This window comes from Protomyctophum parallelum (assembly GCF_964188405.1).
Source record: "Protomyctophum parallelum genome assembly, chromosome: 8".
Classification (NCBI taxonomy): Eukaryota; Metazoa; Chordata; class Actinopteri; order Myctophiformes; family Myctophidae; genus Protomyctophum; species Protomyctophum parallelum.
Window position 1 is genome coordinate 48,482,640 of NC_139703.1, and position 22,972 is coordinate 48,505,611.

The 22,972-nt window shown below is 41.1% G+C and overlaps 1 protein-coding gene across 1 annotated transcript; it reads right to left on the bottom strand.

Moving 5' to 3' along the window:
• Positions 1-1,521: 1,521 nt before the first annotated feature.
• Positions 1,522-18,035, bottom strand: LOC310862521 (dysbindin-like). Its single transcript, XM_083770458.1, has 4 exons — positions 17,767-18,035; positions 4,511-4,672; positions 4,055-4,195; positions 1,522-2,106 (listed from the first exon to the last, which is right to left on the bottom strand). Exons 1-4 carry the CDS (start codon positions 17,807-17,809, stop codon positions 1,826-1,828), a joined length of 627 nt encoding a protein of 208 aa, XP_083626584.1. The 5' UTR covers positions 17,810-18,035; the 3' UTR covers positions 1,522-1,825.
• Between the last annotated feature and the right edge of the window lie 4,937 nt (positions 18,036-22,972).

Consider the following 22,972-nt stretch of genomic DNA (forward strand, 5'->3'; position numbering starts at 1 on the left):
TAGGTTTCGTTTTTGGCTGTGGGACCCAGCCTTTCGTCCAATCAGGATAGAGAGTCAAAAACGAAACCTAAGGTTTTTTGACCCCCAGGGGTTAACTGGGGACAGGGAGGAACTCCTTATATGGTCAGCACACTCTATAGTAGGGAGGATTATCACAACAAAACAAAAAAATAAGTGATATTTGAATTAAGTGAAATCACTGAATATATCTTTAATATGGAAGGTTAAGAGAACAGAATAAAAGCAACTATGGGAAAGGAATACATCAGTCTTTTTTGAGCTCTGGACCATTAGCATAATATCAGTTTTGATTCACCTCAAATTAACAAATTAAATTAAGCCCTTAACAGTCAATATTTTATTTCAAGTTTTTGAACTCGGTGGCGCGATATGAGCTTGTAGATCTGCTATTTTTAAATAGCTAAAGCATAACATGATGCTGACACCAAAATGGGTGCCCGGTCAGAATGGGTTAACCCCCGCAACAATAATAATCACTTATCCTGCTTTTAATGTCTCTTTCCCCATGTAAAAGTACAGTCATAGGCTTGGAGCAAGTCATTAGTCAAACAATATGTTTTGCCAATGTAAAGTAGGTATTTTTTAGATTTTAACATTGTTAGACCAAATAATCACACCAGGACAGCATGTTGAAATAAAACACAACATAGAATCTGTTGGTGTAATTATAGTTCCAGAAATAATAATAATAATAATTAATAATGCAATTATGGAATATGTTCATTCACGATTTATTGTGATTCATTCATTTATTTTTATTATCCTCCTGGGCCATGTTTACACTGTACAAAGTGTAAATGGTAAAATGTATGAAAACGTCAATATCTTGCATTTTAAGGGCACGGTCACACCACACTTTTATTCTACCTATGAGGGCGGATTCTGCCAATGCATTCCAATGAGAATGCAGCCTATTTTTGGAGAAAATCTGTAAATGGCAGCAAACTGCTCCATTCCCATTGAAAAGCACTGGCAGAATCCACCATCAATAGGTAGAATAAACGTGCAGTGTGACCGTGCCCCAACTCCTATAAAGCAGTTAACAGGGAAAATATGATATTCTTTAAAACATGCCAAAAACACAAAGAAGAAATATGAATGCAAGTTTCTCTTTATATACCGTTCAAACATGTCACCACCTCCAAAGCTCACACACTGCGCCCCTCCTGGAAATCATAATTCAACAGAGTTGAACGAAGTTTAGAAGGTCAGCAATAGGAGCCAGTCTATGGAAAACGTTTTTTTTTTGCATTTGACAGTCCACTCCACATACAATAACGCTCATTCCAATGTCCTCTCCCCTGTCCCCTATTCCCACTGAAGATCTTGGGGAGCGCTGCAATGCGGGGTGCTCTACAACGGGGGTGCATACACTGGCTAGACATACTAACAGTCCTACAGGCATTGTCCCAACATACTAACAGTCCTACAGGCATTGTCCCAACATACTAACAGTCCTACAGGCATTGTCCCAACATGCGTGGCCGGTTCAAACTCACCCGTGGCTCCCCCGACATGCGTGGCAGGTTAAAACTAACTACGGAAGGTTAACCCGTGGCTTCCGATATATGTGGCAGGTTAAAACTAACCGTGGCAGGTTAAAATGAATCTGTGGCTTCCCGACATGCGTGGCAGGTTAAAACTAACCTGTGGCTTCCTGTGAGGTTAGGTTTAGGGTTTGGGGGTAGGGTGTCGGACGAATGCCTGTCGGACTGTTAGTACGTCGGACCACACACATGCACCCCTCTACGATGACGATGGAGACCGCTTCCCCTTCTCTCGCTCTGTGGACGAAGGCACCCCTCTACGATGACGATGGAGACGGCTTCCCCTTCTCTCGCTCTGTGGACGAAGCATCGTGCAGGCCTGCACCGGCGTGCGCTTCCAGTGCTTCCTCCTCGTCGTCTTCATCCGACTGGAAGACCGGAGTGTCCCTTCCCTCCTCGTTGGTGTTCCCGCTGCTGGAGGAAGAGTTTGAGGAAGTGGAGGACATGCGGTGGTTGGCATCCCAGCCCTCCAGGACATGTCGGAGGAGGAGTCCATCGCCGATGACTTCCTCGTTGTTGTTATTGTGGTTTCCTTGCGCTGTATAGGGTTGATTACAGCAGTCAGAACAAATCTTTGCAAGAGGATCAGATAGGCATTTCTACAGCACAAATCTTTGCATAGAAATGTTAGAATGGCATTTGGCCATTTCCATTCCAACATTTACAGTTTATCCCTCTGGTCTTTAACCCATTAGGACCTGAAGCCGATTCTACAAATGCCTTCTAAACCAGTAGTAAAAATCACACCAGTGTGAACCAAGTGGTGCAACTCCAATTTCTTCTCTGTATCGTTTGCGTCCAGCAGGTGGCAGCCATGTCACATACTTCTCTCATTCCAATTTCACGCATGCGCACACCACTCGTGCTCACACACACGTACACAGGTACATGCACACACACGTACACAGGTACATGGACATTGCATGCTGGATGTAGAAGTGGTTGCACCACTTAATAAATAGCAGATATACTGTTAAGCTAAGCTCACAGCACGTCACCAAGACAAATGACACTGGTTTTAATGGGTTAAAGTTGTTCCTGCTCCCTTCCCCACCCTAAATGGTACATGGGGTTTAACAACCAAAGAAAACCCCCAAAACTAACAATAACTAAAAATTAAACTAAAAGAAGACATAAAGTAGCTGTATTCTTATCATGAGCATGTATGCCTTTTGCATTTAATGTAGCTGAATAAATTGTATTTGATTGGAAAGTAGCCCTAGTATACAGACTGCCTTTGTCTGGGTCAATTAAAGGCACCGTCTATGGTGCCGAAACACTATTACGCGTTTCCTTCTGGGGCAGGATGACCGTATCCTGGTTTTAACCCCAGGGAATACACCAGTGTAGTGTTCACTTCTCAAGTCCAAATCAAATCACACGGATGATGACGACTACTCCTAGTATTCAGTATTTAAGTCAGACGTCATTTTGTAGTGCTACGTTACGTCCGGGTCCAAGTGGCACCAGCTCCCGTCCGCATCCCATTGTAAATAGAACAATCTTTTTAAATTGGCGTTATTTTTCAGAAAGGAAGCCATAGAGGGTTAAAATGGGTCTTAATGCTTCCAACTCGAGTAGAATTATTAATGTTTTGTACAAGTGTCCATGACAACAAAAATATATGATGTGGAGACAATAAAGACTATTATTATCATTATTATTGAAGGTGGCAACAGTCCATTTGCTCGGTAAAATATTTCGGGGGATATTTACAATGTGTGCAGGCTTGAGTATGTTGAATCTAGTTTGCATTAATGAGGATTTAGTTGACACAATCAAATAAAATGGCGATAGTATTCCATGTGGGGCAGACGGCCTGTCACAGCCAGATTTTGGAGAGCAGCGCAGCTTTGTTGTTGCGGTAAAATGAGACTTTCGTGGTTGTTTTCGTCTCAGATTTAGTCCGACGGAGTGTCACAGTATAACTCCATGGGGACACAAAAGCGACACAAAAGTAGGACCCGGAAGTATCTCAGGAGGGGGCGCTCACGTCACAGCTAAAATACTGAATAGCTATATCTATGCATCAATGGTTGTCAAAGTGGGGTCCAGGGACCCTGAGGGTCCCTTACTGGAGTTCCAAATGGACCCGTCCCTTATAGGTCTGCAACTAGAGTGTACACGTTCATTTAGTTCCATTTGTGCACTCTAAGACAGCTCACTTCGCCCAGTGCAGTGAGCTTGTAGATCGACTATATATTAACTTATGGAATTTCCTTGATATATTTTTTTTCTTCTTTGAATTTCTTTAAATCATTGAGTTTTGTTTTTAATTCATGCAATTTTTTGGGAATGTTTTTTGAAAGCTTTTTGAAATATTAAAAACAAAATGTAGGAAACAATAAATACATATCCGTATCCGTGTCCCAGTCAGACACACAAATGTGTCCCAACCCAGTTTGGGAACCACTGCTCTAAGAGAGATATGTTGGAACGTTTGAGAACCACTGCTATACATCAACAACACCCTCAATCCTCTGTACCTGGCACTGGGGAGGCCGTCCCTTCTTCTGCCCCGGAAGTGAAGAAAACATCCAGAGATTCGTGATCGGGGATATCGAACAGCTCCATCTGTTCCAGCATGTCCACGTTCACCTCCATGGACGAGATGCTGCCAATGGGAGCTGCCATGGGCATGAAAGGCAAAGTGAAATGATACTCATGGATGTTTCTTAAATGTTTTTTTTTATTGTATTTCGACACTCGCTTTGGCAATGTAAACGTATGTTTTCTCATGCCAATAAAGCTTCTTTAAAGTGTGTATGTGTGAGAGTGTGAGTGCGCACACTCACCCACACACATGCATGTTTGGGTGGTATAACTATTTTTAAATTTAATACTTGTATGTTACTCCTCAAAAGCTTGAAGAATAAACAAAAGCCCAAAAGAAATTATACAATACAAAATAAAGATGTGAAGGTGTTTTCCGTTCAACTCACGTCTCCTGTAGTCTCTAATAGTGAGGTGAGATGAGGAGGTGAGATACAGATGATGATCCACATCATGCTGGAAGACTTCTTCAAAGAATCGCTGTCTCTCCTTCAGTTTAATCTGCTGCGTAGAGTCTATGGCTGGAACCCTCTGACTGTGCTCTGCCTCTGCTGGGGAATTAAAAAAATCAGGAGTTGAACTAAGTTACAATAGATGCCGGTTCAGTTGCTTTTGTAAACAAAAGGGGGCGCCATTGAGCTATGAGTGAAATAAATCAGGAATGATTGTATTTCTTTTAGCCAATTGTTTTTTTTTTGCATTGAACTCTATTTGCACCAGACTATCTTCAACAACCAAGCCATCTAATTAGAACTTTTTTACAGTGGCGCAATTACCATACAGTACATTACATTAATTGTCACACATTGCCTCTCTTTTGCTGCTGCATCTTCACGGTAGGCTAAAAATGTCCTCATCATTACTGCTGTAATGTCCAAATACTCATGCAGTCCGCAGGTGAGTCATCAATTCTCGGGTTAATCTTGTTTACCTTTAACATGCAATCCCCTTTTCTGTGTCATCAGCATCATTGTAATAAAGCAAAGTGCACATGCTAGAGGGCAGTGTGTGGGTGTCAAGAGGAAGAGGAGGAGGAGGAGAAGAAGGGAAAAGGCTGCTTGTACTGTAACCTCGCCAGAGCATGCTCTCAGTCTCAATAGTTAGACACGGGCTGCTCTCGGTTAAGTGCCATGTTTACAATGGTCACCATAGAGAGGAGACAATGTTTGAAATAAGGCTTTGAATGTTTCAGCAATCAGCAGCACATGCACCATCTATACTAGCCTCTGTCTGAATGTTATGCAGCCAGAGAGGTAGCCAAAACAGACCAAAGTGTCTGGGTTAACGAGAAGTGATCCTTATTCAGTTGCCACAGCACTTTCATTGCCTTTTATGGAGTTCTCCAAGAACATCAAAGACATTTGATGACATTTATACACTATAAATCCAAGAGATATTTTTCATTTAGGAAGTTTAAATGAGTTATGAGATTGCCTTTTAGTTATAAATATAAATGAATGTGCACCAGCCTTTGAAATGTCTGAAATGAACATAAAATCAAATGAACCACGGAATTCACTTAATTTAGGTGTTGACAATCATGGCCTTCATGAAGGATGAACTGGCCTTTTTTTTTGTTGCCTTTTAACACAACTACTAAAGTGCATGCCCCCTTTGTTTTCCCCTTTATCTAAAATCTATATATATATATATTGAATGTTCCCTCGGACAAAAGTCTGTAGTGTGAAGCATAATTCGAAGCCAAAGGCAGGGCCTGAACTAATTGGATGAGGCTTTTAAGCCCTGCCTGAATTGGGATTATTGTAATGATGATCTGGCCTGTTTCATAATGGTCTATAAACAGAACAGAGTAATGGATAATGGAGTTGGAGTGTTTATAACACCATGAAAGGAAGATAGGCTAGGGGGAAAAAAAGAATAAAATAAACTAGACCACTTTAAAAATAGCTACAAGGGAACACTGAAAATACCAGGGATATCCATTTTTTCAGAGGTTATGCATGAGTCTAATTTTCTTCTTTGTCCATCTCCCAATAACGTGAATATTAAAGTTCAACATTATATTCATATTGAGAGTATTTAGTTACCAAGCTGTACTTAAAGTAATACCATCATTGTGAATGTTGAAGATATGAAATATGTTGGGACCTGAGGGCAGCAGGCTGGGCTGCCTTTTCTACATTGCTCGGTCAACGCCGGGGCATTGCCCATGCCCATGAGTCTTGCCCGGGCACTTGCCTGCGTTGATGGCTGGACACAGCTGTCACAGCAGCTCGGCTCTCTTATTTTGACAGCCTGCCTTCTAGACACTGGCTATCTCTGGGACAAGATAAGAGGGACATGGTTCTGTCTGGCTGACAGCAATGTCTCTCAGGGCATATACAGTATAGTGGGCGTAACGCAGCAAGCACACACCACCACCCAAAAGAACAAATTCTCAAAGATGTGAGTGTTAACAGTAGTTTCATTTTGATTTGTATGTACTGTATGACCTGCCTGTCGTGTGATCTTTAGTCAAATTGATCCTAGATCCAATGGTTGCCGTGTTAAAGTGGTCTTTAATACCTACTGTAACTTGTTAAAGTGGTCTTTAATACCTACTTTAACTTGCACACAGAGGAGGTGGACAAACAGAGACCTGTGCAGGAACCGTATCCATGTGCATCCTGTCATGCCTGTCACAGTGTCAGCACTATAATATAGGCTACACTCTATCCTTTGAGTCCTTAGAAAAGCAGAGGTAGAAATGACAATGGAAAAAAGTTCTAAGAGATTAATAAATCATTTGAAGAAGGTGCCACTTTTTAAGTTGCACTGCATGTGAGCAATGAGGAGGAGAGGATATTATGTAACCACTAGCCAGGAGCTGAACAGAGTTCAGTTAGGGGAATACTGCTATTTTTACCATCTGGACCCTGGGAGAATTCCATTGTTTATTTGTTGCCATAGCACTATAGGCAATATGATAGTGGTAGTATTACTGTCACTGTAGACTGTACCAGATGGCCTTGGGGTATATATTAGGACACTTCCCATTGGACTGTGCTTGGAGCAGATTGTGTGTGTGTGTGTGTGTGTGTGTGTGTGTGTGTGTGTGTGTGTGTGTGTGTGTGTGTGTGTGTGTGTGTGTGTGTGTGTGTGTGTGTGTGTGTGTGTGTGTGTGTGTGTGTGTGTGTGTGTCTTTCCTCTCCTCATTCTCTTACACAGTCAGAGATGCCATTGTGCATAGACTCATAAGGAACTATGGAAGCTGCGCTGACAAAGGGGGATGTCAGTAGAAATTGGGGTTGGCTAATTTGATGTGTTTGGTTGTAAACAGTTCTTTGTTTTGATAATAAGCCATTACAACATGTTAAATATCTCGGTGGTCAGGTATTATATAATCTTAATTAGATGTCAGCTTGTTCATTTTCGAATCCTTATGAAGCGAATTTTCTATACAATTGAACACAGACACAGTTCGATTGTGGTATTGATTATCTTCGCCTTAGAGGCCCAGGACCACTGAGACCTTAAAGTTAAAGATGCATGTGCTCAAATTGATTTTGTTACCCTATCCAATTCGCTTACCGTCGAATCATTTTGATCAATAAGGCTTCTCTAAGCCGCAAGTGACCCCAGTGACCTCTGATTAGTGCAGCTGGTCACAGGGGAAAATGCTCAGACACACAAAAATAGGGTCACAATGTCCTGCGCTGATGAGATCACATCTCCGGTCAGTCATGCCTCCTAAAACCCATAGTTTCACACCACAGGGCACCCAGTGTGCCTGCCAGCAGTCTGTACAGAGTGGCTATTCAAGACGGGTGGGAAAGGAGGGAGGCATTTGAAATGATGGGCATAAACAAGCTAAAAGCACATGACGGGTCCAGTTCTGACCCAACATCCTGCAGGACAGGGGTGACTCTTTTTGATGCATCTTCTAGTACCCTTATCCCCGTCACTCTCTCTTTGTACTTCTTTCATTTGTTTCTTTCTTTCTTTCATCACCGTCATTGCTTAGTAAGTGTTATGGCTAAATTGATACTTCATCACGTGATGTGCCGAAAATCATTTTTAGTGAGCACAAATAAGTATAAATTAGGCTTCATTGGACATAATCGTACAGTACATCAAGGCTCTGACCCAGTTTGACATGGACTAGAATAGACTGGAATAGATGGAAGACTTGACACACAGAGAGGGCCGGAAGTGTGCGCGAGGGCACACGCAGTACACACGCACTCGTTTTGGGGGAAGAAACAGAAAGTTTTCCCACCGGTTGGTTCCCAGTGGGAACCGGTTCAGTTCTTTTTGGTTTTTAGTCCATGAGCCAGAGCTCCAAAATTGAAACGTGAATTATGAATTGAGTGGGCAAAACCATACCTATATTAGATTGTTATCACCATTAAACTCTCCCAATTGAGTACTTACACGAAGACAATGATTTATTGTATTACAAATTTTACATTTTTTAATATGCAAATGAGGCATTATGTAGGAAAATATGCAAAATAATCAAAAACATGAAAAAGCTACTACTGTGGAAGGGTTATCATGTATTAATTTACTTGTATTGATCCTATAAACAATTTAATATAGGGTATAGTTTGCCCACCAATTTTGGAGCTCTGGCTCATGGACTAAAAACCAAAAAGAACTGAACCGGTTCCCACTGGGAACCAACCGGTGGAAAAGGGGTCTCAGTGGAAGACAAAAGCATGGACGTAAAGGAGAGGGACGCCTAGGCTAAGACATGATGCCAGTGACAGGAATTAATTTTAGTGTTGAGGAGGGTAAACCCAATGCCCATCTGACTTTGATCCGAAACAAGATATATATTTACAACTGTTGGCTGGATTGCGATGGAATTTGCTGTAGACGGTCGTTCATGCTACCCACAGCACGGACCCTCCTGATATTACTTCACTTTACTGTTATGTTTAATCATTCAGTTCAAACCACTTTGGTCCGGCTGGATCCCCTAGAGGGGCTTTTAAACTGATGTTATTAGAGAAATTGCATTAGTTGTGTCTAAAAGAATCAACAAAAGCACCTAAATAGTCTTCGTACCTACTACCATGCAAATGCAACCCAATTTTATAAAGTGGTATTAAATTGATAATGTGTCTTGAGAATATTGTCTAACAACCATGTCCAATCATTTACTTTTTACTTTTTACTATATTATAATTAGTGCATGTGCAGTAGTGGTGAGGAATTGCTCTGGGGAGGGGGATCAGCATTCAAGCATACCAGCTCTGGATGTGGATATAGTCCATCACCATGATAAATGGAAATCGGAGTTTGGGACATAGTCAAATTGTCAGAGTTAAACACAGAGGACTTTGCTTTATAGCAAATGCCATCGTCACAGGAAGAGAGGACTTCAGGGTAGGCGTTTGGGAACAGAAGCAGACAACATGGTCTTTCGAGAAGACCCAGTTGTTTATAGATGTGGCTCTGGCTACAGTCTGCTGATACACAGCAGTCCAACAGAAATCCCCTTAGGAACCATCCCTCACCTAGACTGATTGTAGATTACTCTGCCAGAGCCTCATTTTGAAGGTTTCTGCACAACCAACGTTGGGGTGGTTCCGGAGAGGTTTCCAAGAAGGAAATTCTGACGAGGTAATCACTGTTAGAACTAAAGTAGAACCTCGTGAAGACTATACACGTATTCCCACCAAACTCTCATCATGCAAATTAATGGACCATATAGATAAAATACTGTAAAGAGCCAATGCCATTAACTCATAATTGTCAAGTGATGGTGTTCGATGTCTTTCACACTTACATCCCCCCTATCATGTTTTTCTGTCTTGTCTCTCTCTCTCTCTCTCTCTCTCTCTCTCTCTCTCTCTCTCTCTCTCTCTCTCTCTCTCTCTCGACTTGTCTGTGCGTGATATTGAAGATAAAGCACATGAATCTTCAGCTTTCACTGGCCCATCCAGGGGCTTTGACTCCCCATCACTGAGACACATAACATTGAAATAAAATTTTTGAGCTGTTAGTGCAAGATAACTGAACACCATGTCCTTTCTATCCATATTCCAGGCACAATGGCTGGTCAGAGAGGAGAGTTTCTGTTTCACATAATGCTCCAGCTCCCAGCTGTGACAAGACAGGGGAGTGAGTGGTGCAGCAGAAAGTAGTGGGGACTCAAATGTGGGAGGAAAGGTCAGGAAGGAAAGGAACTCTGGTGAGAGCAACCAATGATGAGTATGATGAGAGCAATTTGTCTAATAGAGAGAGAGAGAAAAGAGAGAGAGAGAGAGAGAGAGAGAGAGAGAGAGAGAGAGAGAGAGAGAGAGAGAGAGAGAGAGAGAGAGAGAGAGAGAGAGAATGTGGATAGTGGAGAGGCAGAGGCTAGATTAGCAAAGCAAGATGTCAGGTTTTTTTTACTGGCTGACTCTTCCATTATAAATAATGCTTTGCAGCATTATAACTTTTTAAGACTACTACTGACAGTGACTGGCTGCAGAAAACTACTGACAGGCTACATCTGGCCACTACCAAACGGGTCAATCTGTCAGGGATTTTCTACGTTGCTAGTGTCTAGTAGGTCACGGGACAACAGTGTCTAGACCAGAGTCTAGTTAGTAGGTCACTGACATAACAGTGTCTACTGTCTAGTAGGTCACTGACATAACAGTGTCTACTGTCTAGGTCACAACCATATGGGAAGAGGGTGTCATTCCGAAACCAGTGACCTACTAGAGACAGTAAATAAAGCATCTACTCTAGTAGGTCACTGACATAACAGTGTCTACTGTCTAATAGGTCACTGACATAACAGTGTCTACTGTCTAATAGGTCACTGACATAACAGTGTCTACTGTCTAGTAGGTCACTGACATAACAGTGTCTACTGTCTAATAGGTCACTGACATAACAGTGTCTACTGTCTAGTAGGTCACTGACATAACAGTGTCTACTGTCTAATAGGTCACTGACATAACAGTGTCTACTGTCTAGTAGGTCACTGACATAACAGTGTCTACTGTCTAATAGGTCACTGACATAACAGTGTCTACTGTCTAGTAGGTCACTGACATAACAGTGTCTACTGTCTGTCTAGTTACTAGACAGACAGTCCTACTAGACTCTAGAAGGTCACTAGACAGTAGACACTGGTCAACATTTACAGGAAGTGGAAACGTCCTGCTATAAAATACAGGAGCAGAGGTGCAACCTCTAGTGAAACATGCTCGTTAGAATTTTGTTTCTGAAAAATATTTGAAAGAAAGAAAGAAAGAAAGAAAGAAAGAAAGAAAGAAATAAAGAAAGAAAGAAAGAAAGAAAGAAAGAAAGAGTTAATCTTAAATTGTTTTGATCATGGATATGTTCAGACCCTAGCGAGATGACAGTTTGAGTTTGAAACATCTAGAATTACTTTCAGAGCTATCAAGAATTTATCATCAATCAATAAATCAATCATCAGCACCTATGACCTATATATTAAACATAGGCCATTAGCATGAACACTGTGTGGAACAGAGATAATCTTTACTCTTGTGATGAAGTGGATAAAATAATATCTGGGAGCTGTGCCCTCACCTTTATTTTAGGTGCCTCCTATTCTCTGTTTTTGTCTTAAACCCTGAGACTCCAGTTTCAAGTTGGGTGAATTATTAATGGTAAACATTGGCAGGTTGTGCAATGTGCATGCGTGTGTGCGTTTTTGCAACTGTGTCTATGTCTGTGTCTGTATGCAGTGCTGTGTGTGTGTATGACTGTTAAATGTATAATTTAAGCATTTAGCAGACAATCTTATCCAGAATGATTTATAAAGTATAAGATCGGAGTACATAATTTTCAGTGGGGTGACCACAGACTCAGTGCCCAGAACCATTACCGCTAAGCTCAACAATTACATCATCGTTAACACTCTCCCCTCCCTGCCCAGATTTGACCACAGACTGGCAATATGATTGTATGCATTTCAACGCCCTGTCCCACTGCCCTCTGAAACAGTCCACCACAAGTAGAAGACTATTCGAATTCAGATTGTAAACAAACTACTGGATTCTGTTCCACAAAATAGATATTTACATGATATACAGTATTTGTCCTGTCCAGAAAAAACTTGAATCAAAATGAGATGAACTTATATATATATATATATATATGAAACTATATTGTATTTCAAGCAGCCTGTAATTCAGAATGTAAGAGCCAAGAGAGTAATACCAATAGGCACGGTAAGTAATGGAATATTCTCAATCTAAAACTGTTAGGAGGAAGATCTGAAGCAAAATTAAAGGAGTTTGATCACCTCATGGAAGACAGTATAGTATAGTACAGAATAGATGTCATATTAGGGTACAGTCATAGGGTAAGATAGCTGAACAGGGAACGCCTTTCACATTTCTCACAGATTATTAAAGTTCACAATCCTAGTCCATTACTCAATGAGGACATGTGAGCCCATATCTAAAAAAAACAGGGAAAAAAACATTTGTGTTGCTCTCTGGTGTTTCTGGATAGGCTTTAGTGACTCTCCTCATATCTGGGAGGGGAGATGAAGGCTATTTTCAGTTCAGCAGGGACATCCACTGGAATGCTGGTCAAACTCAAGAAATTCCTCTGGCATTGCTCACGCTTTTTGTTAAGTCTAAAGGTTAATTTATATAACACTTTCGCCTGACAGAAATACAGAATTAATGCTGCAGTTGAGACTGATACAGTAAAAATGATTTGTACGCTTACCATGGATTTGCTGCTATGAGCACTTGGATTGTGGAGGTGATTTCATCAAAGAGGCATTTTTTCACCCATAATACCTCTGTGATTTACTCTCCAACCATATAAGCCTATGAATTATTGTAGCTATATGACAAACTGAACGATTCAAGAACAATATTTTTGGGGGTGTGCCTGCAATTGTACAAAATAAATCAACACTGCTATTTTCTTAATTATTATTTATTTTATTTACTTATTTTCTTCTTCTTCTTCGGTTAACGTTTAGCTTGATGCATTAACTCTGTCTATATAGTAATTCGGTATATTTTTAACATTTGATTTGTGAGGGAACTAAATAAAGGTCCTTCTTAGAACATTTAGACAAGACTAGATGGTCTGAGACAAGGAAAGACCCAGTATTTAATATAAGCTAAGCACCCTCACTCTCCTGAGTCTCCTCTCTCTCACCCAGTCTCGCAATTCCCTGTGACAAGGGACATTGATTGTCGTTAAAAGTGATCATTCCTATTGCGTCTTACATCTTCTCAAGCCATGGAAACAGCATTCCTAAATAGACCAAATAGCAATAAACGCAATAATCAAAATAGCAGCAACAGTGATTGTTACACTAGCATGATGCACAATATGCAGTATATCAGATGGTCATGCTGTACTGTAATATTGAGCTCTTTTTTGCGATGGGTAACTTACAGCATTATGTCCTTGTTATTTCCATAGTTCTATGCAGACATGAGTTTGCAACAGTAACAGTTCCTTCTGTCTCAGAGCTTTAATACAGTAGGTGGGTGGCTCTGCCTAGACAGACAGAACACAAAAATGTATTCATGTTATGAACCTCTACTTTAGAGTATAAGGATGACAAATTTATATTTGAACAACTTTCAAAAATTATTGGAAAAACTGTGACTCCTGACGCACGAATAGCTATTCTGGGTGATGTCTCTATGCTGAGTAACCTTGACACCTTTGAGAAGAACTTTACTCTGTTAGCAATGTCTGCTGCAAAAAAATGTATTCTTTGTCATTGGAAATCTGAACCCCCTCCCCCGACTAAACAATGGTGGGCAGAACTACTATCCTATTGCACACCAGAAAAAATCATGTATAACGTGAAAGGAAAATTATTACACTTTCAGAAGATCTGGGGTCGGGCAATGGATTACATACCAAATATGGGACAAGAACTGGAGAGAGCTATTTGAAGCATAACAGAGATTGTTGTTGTTTTTTATTTTATTTTTATTTTATTTTTTGCCTGCTTGTCTTTCTTTTTGTTGTCATGATTATTTTATTCATGTGGTAGCACAGATAATCATGGTCATAAAGTAAAACATGCATTAGATAGTTTTCTTGTACTAGGAAGGGTCTGGGAAGGGTTTGTAATTGTTCAGTTAGGAAATGTATTTAACTTGCATTTTACAACTGTATGTAAATGAAATGTCAAAAGCAAATAAAAGATAATATAAAAAAATAAAATAAAATAAAAGGATGACAACGTTTCGACCCCTTATGGGTCGTCGTCAGGTATGATACCCGAAACGTTGTCATCCTAAATACATTTCCTGTGGGAGCTACAAACAAACAGTGTGCGGACAACTTCTCCTTCTCCTGTACGTATCTTTTTGTTCAGCACCAGAAAGCTTTTTGTATATGTCCGTACTTTCCTTTGGATTCCATGAACCTCTACTTTCCCAGCAATATTTGGGTTGGAATCAAAGTAATTAAGGAGGCCGAGGTGACTTAATGAAGTCTCATGAACAAAGAGTTATCCAACTGGAGCTGATAAATGAGAAACATTCATGTATAGTTGTATACACCGTAAAAATCTGTTAATTTAAACTAATTAAATCAACATTCAGGATTTTACAGTGTATAGCGTCTGAATAAAGCCCTTTGCTCCTGTGGGGAGCATAGTGCACTGAATTAATATACAGACTGTAATTAATTACTTGCTAAACCGTATTGGTATCGATCACCTTCATCTTATCTGGGTCGTCCATCCAAGAGAGCTGAGCAGACAAGTAACACAGTGAATACAAAGATCCCCCTCACTTCCTGCCCTCCATCTAACTTTATCCCATTCTGACCTGAGATCAGATTCATACGAGGTTTCCGCCGGACACACACTGGTCCTGATGAACCCATTCTGACCTGAGATCAGATTCTAAAAATGTCAGTCGCTCTTCGATTTTTCAAAAATAGCAGACCTACAAGCTCGTATCGCGCCACTCGGTGGCGCGATATGAGCTTGTAGATCTGCTATTTTTAAATAGCTAAAGCATAACATGATGCCGACACCAAAATGGGTGCCCGTTCAGAATGGGTTAAATACTGACAACAGCTGTCCAATCCTTGGTGCCACAGCCACACCAGTGTGTCGCTCCTTGGCACAAGTCCCCACGCAATCAAACCCTTGCATGCATGACGTAGCGGTCTGTGGAAAACTCATTTCATGTCCAAAACTGTTACTTTTTCAGTATTCAAATTAAGAAATAGCAAACATAGCCAATGTAGAACCTCACCTGAGCTTGTATATCTGCTATTTTCAATCACTACTACGACACTGATGAAGTAGGACATTGATTTATTAAGAAACATAAAACATTTATGGAGATAAGAAGAAGTTTCTGCTCAACAGCAACGATGAGTGTTGGCATTGGAGGCAGGCGTACAGGGGCTGGGGCAGAGCAACAGATGGGAGACGTCTTCTCACAAGCAGGGTCTGATCCTACTCTTCCATAGCCTGGTTAATAAACCAGACTAATATCGCACGGACCGCGGGATATTAGTCTGGGGAGGCTCAGCTTGGATTTCATTTCCAGGGGAGTGGGTTGAAACATTTTCTCTTTGACGCAATTGGTCAGAGATACTGTCAGTCAAAGGTCTCAAGCATTGAAAGTCACTGTACCAAAGCCCGCCCATATTGCATACCGTGTCCCGATTGGCCGCCCCATTTCTCTGGTGTAGGAAATGGGCGTACAATTGAGCCTCTCCAGACCGTAATCCGCCGGCAGGCAATTTATTTTTGCCAACGGCTGATTCGGTCTGGTTTATTAACCAGGCTAACTCTTCCATACGAAATCGAACACTGATCTGGCCCAAACCAAAGAGATCAAGGCACAATCCCATTAAGAGTTGAAAGATCTTTGCCTGGCGCTGTGTGTGTGTGTGTGTGTGTGTGTGTGTGTGTGTGTGTGTGTGTGTGTGTGTGTGTGTGTGTGTGTGTGTGTGTGTGGTGTGTGTGTGTGTGGCCCATTCAGCATTCAGTGTACTCATGTGATGATTCAACATTCCTGTCTGATTTTGTTTGGCACAGCACTTGCAGCACCACATGTCACTCAGGACAACATCCACAACGGCAGAAGCTATTTAACACATTGGCTGAGCACAATTTGGACAGTGTGGCAATAAGATGAAATGAATGTGATGAATGAATACATGTCTGCGACTACCTCCACAACTTCACACATTCACCAGAAGACTAGTCACCGATGCCGTCATATGGAATTGGGTAGACACCGTTCTTAATCTTTAGGCAAAGGAATTACTTCATTAAAGACACAAACTCACAGGATCTTCATCAAGTCAGTATGGTCGAAACATTGTCTTTAATAAAGTCATTGCTTTGCCTAAAGAATGGTGTCCGGGCCCTACCTCCTTCCATGATTGCCTTATTGTCTCCACCAGGCCGAAGGCCTGGGGAGAGAGTATGTTTTGCACTCACTTATCAGCTAATCTCCGGCACCGTTGGCCCGATCCATGCCAAACTGTGCACACACACTCCCTGGATGCCAACGACGAACCTCTGGCCCAAATATTCCTCAACGGCCTGTTATAGCGCCACCATAAGGCCGATTTAGGCAAAAACACATTTCTGTAGATAACTCGTACACATTTTATCCATACATCACACAATTCGGTATACACTATCTCCATAGTCATGTGATCAACACAGATCTGCACAATTTCCCATCTTCCATCCTGATTGGCTAAGATTGGCTTCCAAAGCTCACATGATTGGTCCGTTTTGAACAAAATGCCACAAATCACAAACGGTGTCCAATTTCCATTAAATTACTAGGCCGAGGACGACATGCCACTATTATTTTCCCAAATCAGCCTCACGGTGGCGCTATAACAGGCCAATTCCTGTTTTTACCTATAACTGCATCGACAACTTATGTATGCGCACTCCCTAGAGGCCATGGAAAAACATTTTCCCTGCATCCCTCCACATCTGCCGGTTATATGGCTCTGCATTTCCTCAACAAAATGAAGAAAATTGTTGCAAGAAACAAAAAAAACATGTTTATATTACTCCTATCCTCCTGGTGGAGACCTGTGCCCAGAAGGGCACTTTTTCTAGTTGGCCCTGCACCTAGCCCTCCGAGCAGAACCCAATGGTACTGAAGTTTCTTCAGAAAAGCTTTATGTAGGGTCCCGAAAGGGGCTACCCTGCACCCACTGTCGAGGTGCGTCTCACCCAGGCAGGCAGTCATACACATGGGGGCACACACGCACACACACACACACACACACACACAGAGATTTATGCACAGGCACACATGTGCATATCGTTGCTGTGACTGTCGGCAGAAACCTTGTATCGCCATATATCAACTTTTTACGTTTTTGGAGAAAGTAAGGCCCTACTTTGTCATAAAAAGTTGCACAAAAGCGACACATTGAGCTTTTAGGTCGGCTAATAGGTGGGCAAATTTTGAACATAAGTTAAAGTGAATGGTTAAGTGTGTGTCTGTTCTGTTCTATTGTTTTAGTTAGTGGCTCATTGAGCACGCATGCACGCGCGCGCACACGCGCACACACACACACACACACACACACACACACACACACACACACACACACACACACACACACACATAAATCAATCATAAATAATAATTAATATAATAATAAATAATAAATAAAAATACACAATTGATCTGCATGAAGCATTTCAAAGGTGAAGCAGGAGATCTTGAGCTTTACTCACCAGGTAGACGGAGGCTGTGGAGGCTGGCTGCTGAGGAACTCATAATTGCTTCAGCCCAGACAGAGTCTCACTGACTAGGAGATGAGATTTAGACACAAACACAGATGCAGAAGTGATAACAATACAGCGCTAAAGGTCAGTTAGCTCTTCCTGGAGACCAGCAGAGAGCATCTCGCTCCTCTAGTTTTATATCAGTCCAAAACCTGGTTGTTGTTGTTGTTGTTGTTGTTCCTATTCCAGTGTCCCAACAAATACTCTCGCTCGCCTGATTCCCACAGCAGACTCACTGGCTACTGAGAGGAGAGGCTGAGCTATTTGGAAAAGGCGAGGCGAGAGCAAGTTTAGGGCTTTGTGGAGCATACCATCTGACCGTGGACAGGGGGGAGAAGCATGGGGAGAGGGGAAATGAAAAGGATGATTTATGTGATTAGCCCCTAAATAGAAGAAACCAAGTGAAGAGAGACATTTTTATCTGTCTTTAATAGTATATTATCGATTTTGACTAAGAGTCTTAGGCTACATATACATACACTGTACTGACTGTAGTCACAGTTGTTATGTTAGAATATATTGCTTGAGCAATATAGCTTGATCTCAGTATGAGATGAGTTATTTAACAAATAAATACATTTACGTTTGTATAATATATATAATGTTTTAATTTGAAGAGAAGTGATGTAGGCTACTACATTTTACAACCGCAAATTTGAACCAGCCAATTATCATGTTGTGGTGGGCTACCACACATTGTACACAACATAGAAATGTGTACTTAGTACCACCTAGTGGTGAATAGTCATACAATTAAATGTAAAGGAGCTTCACTGGCATCAGAAAACATACCCTGCCAAAGCATATTGAAAGCCAAAGTGAAACAAAACAATCAAAACAAAACAATGTATACAAATAAATATTGAATATAAATAGGAATAAAATAAATATGTAAAAAGAGCTGTGTTACATTGCAACTTTGAGGGAAGAAGAAGACTATCTTAAACGTGCATTTTCTGCCAGAAATAGTTACATCCATATATAGGAGAGGTTAGCTTGATGAAGTTGACACTAGTATTTAAATGTTTTGCATTCACATTATGACAAGTAGCAGCGAATAGACTTGCAGATCACACAATATTTGGGACAAGCCTCAAAGGATGATTACGGATGGGATAACAGATGGGATCATGAAATTACACCATCAAACTGTCTGAAAACCACATTGTGAGGATGTGACTGAGGGTTGCTTTCCATCTATTTGTATTTGTATGCATTCATCATGTTCATGTGAGTGAAATGTAGGATCCTTATGTGTAAAAGTCGCCAAAGCCCTTTTGTATGCTACGACAGGCCCCTTTTATACACCGGGGTTGGACTGGACTAGAACCCTAATAGTTGTTTCGGAACTAAAACCAAAAACCAAAGCCGGTTCCATGAAAGCCCGAATAAGGTTCCAAGAATCTATAACGGAACCCGTTCTAGAACCAAAGATATTTTTTTATATATATATGTTTTTTTGTGGCTTTCGCCTTTATTTTATATATATATATTTTTTATATATATAATATATAAAAAGAAATATCCATATATATTATATATGGAGGGATAGACAGTAGGCTGACAGGAAATGGGGAGATGGGGGGAAGACATGCAGTAAAGGTAAATTTAAGTAAATTTATAATATATTTCAGTAAGCTTCTTATTAATTCAAGCACAATCACAATGCAGTATCAATACAAAACAGAATACAAAACTCTGATGCTGGCATTCAAAGCAACCAAAGGTATGGCTCCCCCATATCTTGCAAGTATGATTGAACCCTACAAACCCTCCCACGCACTCAGATCAGCCAACGCAGGGAAGCTGGAAGTACCCTCACTAAAAACGCCGGGACAACGCTCCACACGTCCCAAACTCTTCTCCCTTCTGGCTCCAAAACTGTGGAATGCACTTCCCATTGCAGTCAGAACTGCAGCATCACTCCCAATCTTCCGCCGTAGTCTGAAAACCCACCTTTTCAGACTCCATCATGGCCCATAGCACTTACCCTACCCCCCTTAGATAGCATTTCTGTAGACTTAGATAGCATCTGATACAAACTTATAGCATGTTATGTAGACAGCACTATAATTGCATTGTATATAGTCATAGCACGCCATAGTACATATGTATAGCATAGTAGTATATATATATAGTTTATATGTATAGTCTCATAATATAGATATTCCACTGTTACTTTCTTAGCTTACGCATGTTTTATGATAAATGCTTTTTTTTTTTGTGATGTATTCCCATGCTTTTTGTTCTTGCTTAATGTAAGTCGCTCTGGATTAAGAGCGTCTGCTAAATGCCTAAATTGTAAATTGTATCAACCATTCCCTATTTAGAAATATATTAGATAATTGTTGATTGTCGATTGTTGATTGTCATGATGATTACATCACGTCATCACGTCATGATGATTACATCATCATGACATTTAGCATGCAGTTTAAGCTGCTAAATTGCACTTGAATGACAATAACACAACCAGGTGTAGACTGAAACGGTTTACAACCTAATGGCAGTATAGAAGTGGGAGAAGTATATGAGTGATTTCAGTGCAAACAAATGTTTATCTGGTGGTGTAAAGGTTGCTGGTTGCAGCGAGTGAGACTTCTTTGCTTCTATGTACCCTTGCTCCATGCTGTCTGCCACTGTGTCTGTCTGTATGTGTGGGCAGAGGAAGAGCATGTTGTGACTCAAAATGAGAAGTCAGCTCACCTCTGTCTAATGTGTGCGTGGGCTACATCGTGACGCTTTCACCTGCTGAGGCCTGCAAAATCAATCAATGGAGGGCAGGCTAAAGACTGCTGCTGATGCAGCTTCCAGATAGAAGCCAGGATCTCTGTATACGTTAAACTGAGGTAAAGGGCGGATGTGTGGAAAAGAATAGGCTAAAGGTGAAACACAATTGAAGCTCAGGTGCCGACGCTGTGACAGTTTAGCCTTTCAGTTGAATGAGTCATTCAATAAATTACATTACCTTTCAAAGCAAGTTACACTTTCTGTAAATGCAAAATATGTTCTGTTGGGCATGCAACGCCATACGATGACGCATACAGTACATAAGGTTTTAAAGCTGAGCTTTAATGCTGAGCTCTCTGTACTCTGTGTCAGTGGTTCTCAAACTTGTTTGGATCAAATGTTTCACATAATTTCAGGATATTTTGAAAATAGCAAATCTACAAACTCATCTGCATGCTATATTAACACATTTAGCTGGGGACCCCCTGAAAACCTCTTAAGGACCCCAGGGGGGCCCCGGCCCCCACTTTGAGAAACACTGTTATAAGTCAGGAACAACCAAGGCCTGTCCTGAAGAACTTTGTTGTGATTCATGGTCATGATTATGTATTTGTTTGTTTTGTTTGTTTGTTTGTTTGTTTGTTTGTTTGTTTGTTTGTTTGTTTGTTTGTTTGTTTGATTGATTGATTAGATACACAAGAAAGTACAGTTCTATACAAGCTAAGCTCTGATCCATAGCTCTAATGCGTTGCATTTAGAGCTATGTTACTCTCAACTTCCGCCGCTCGCATGAACGCAGACCAGCCTCTCCTCTTTAGCGTAAATAAAAAGAACGTTTTTGCTACTCACCAAAACAAAGGCGGGTTGTGTCATTAGAAAGCCTACTTTCCTTAGTGGACGCACTCTGAGCCCCCCACCACACGTATAAACTGTACTTTTTGGCCAAAAGGGGATTTTGTTTCCACCGGGGAAAAAAAATACTTTTAGTTACTCCACTGCGCCTTCTACCGATATTGCCCAGAGAATTGCCTCATAGAGAATATTTTTCCTCCTGTGAAAAAAAAAACCCCTTTCATTCATGCAAGCGGCGGAAGTTGAGAGTAACATATCTCTAAATGAAACGCATTAGAGCTATGGACCAGAGCTAATACAAGGTCTGCTAAGTGGAGTCATTTAATACCCAAGAAAGCCTATGGTTTGTTTCCATTGAGGTCCTTGATATTCAATTCATCGGAAATGTGTGTGTGTGTGTGTGTGGCCATACTGGTGCATAGCATTCCCGCCCTCACCACAGTACATGCAGGCAAATAGCCATAGTGTCATACGCCTACTATCAGCTGAGGAGTCGCACAGCAGAGCATCATGTCTAATTATACACCCAGCAAAAGAGAGGGAGAGAGTCAGGGAGATAGAGAGAGGAAGAGGAGGGTGATTACAAGTGGAAAAGAGGATGCATGGAACTCTGCTGATGATAAGAGCCAACATATTCGGATGGATATAAAGATGAGCTGTGACAAATTGAAAGACAGTGAGAAAGAGGAGAGAAACAGAAACAGAAATCTGTTTTGAGACAGTTTAAGAGGGCAGAGAGGGGGTGTAAAATATAAAAGCAAGTAGGAGGGAGCAGAGAGAGAGAGAGAGAGAGAGAGAGAGAGAGAGAGAGTGAGTGAGTGAGAGACAGACAGAGGAGAAGAGAGGAGAAGAGAAGAGAAGAGGAGAGGAGAGGAGAGGAGAGGAGAGGAGAGGAGAGGAGAGGAGAGGAGAGGAGAGGAGAGGAGAGGAGAGGAGAGGAGAGGAGAGGAGAGGAGAGGAGAGTGAATGTATTTGACTAGACAGTCTATTGAGCTTAGATGCTTCCATTGACTCTGCATGTACTGCTGAGGAAGCCTGCCGCATCTACCAGCCCTGGAGAGGACATACAGGCTAGACAGGTGGGTATCAGGTGGGTACCGTCCGTACCACACATTCTTAACTACTATTTCAAAAATAGCGAAAAGAGCCAATCGTTGTGAGCTTGCTTTGTAGACTGGCAGTTATTGCTATTTGTGAATGGAAGGATAGATGGATGGATGGATGGATGGATGGGAGGCTTTGGGTAGGTGGGTTGGGGTGGATGTACAGACAAGGATCATGCAAGTCCAGAATGGTGGTAATTCTAGCTCGTTAGTCATTGTTCATCTACCATACAGTTCAGCACTCAGTATTCAAACATTTTCTCTGTTTCCAACTAGAGGAAAAGTCTAATGTCCATGATTGTGTTTTGTTTAGTGAATGTCTAATGATTTGAATGCATTATAAATAAGTCTGTGTAGGAACGCAATGTCTAATAACGGTAATAGTGCAACACCTTTACTCTACCAAAATGTAAAAAAAAGAAAGAAAGAAAGAAAAAGATACAAAATATAATTCATACAAGAACAATTTG

Bases quoted from the DNA above. Each gene is read 5' to 3' on its own strand.
- LOC310862521 (XM_083770458.1), bottom strand. From the start codon at position 17,809: ATGAGTTCCTCAGCAGCCAGCCTCCACAGCCTCCGTCTACCTG. The intron at 4,673-17,766 runs GTGAGTAAAGCT...TTAATTCCCCAG, and splicing joins CCACAGCCTCCGTCTACCTG to CAGAGGCAGAGCACAGTCAG. The intron at 2,107-4,054 runs GTACAGAGGATT...AACCCTATACAG, and splicing joins GACGGCCTCCCCAGTGCCAG to CGCAAGGAAACCACAATAAC.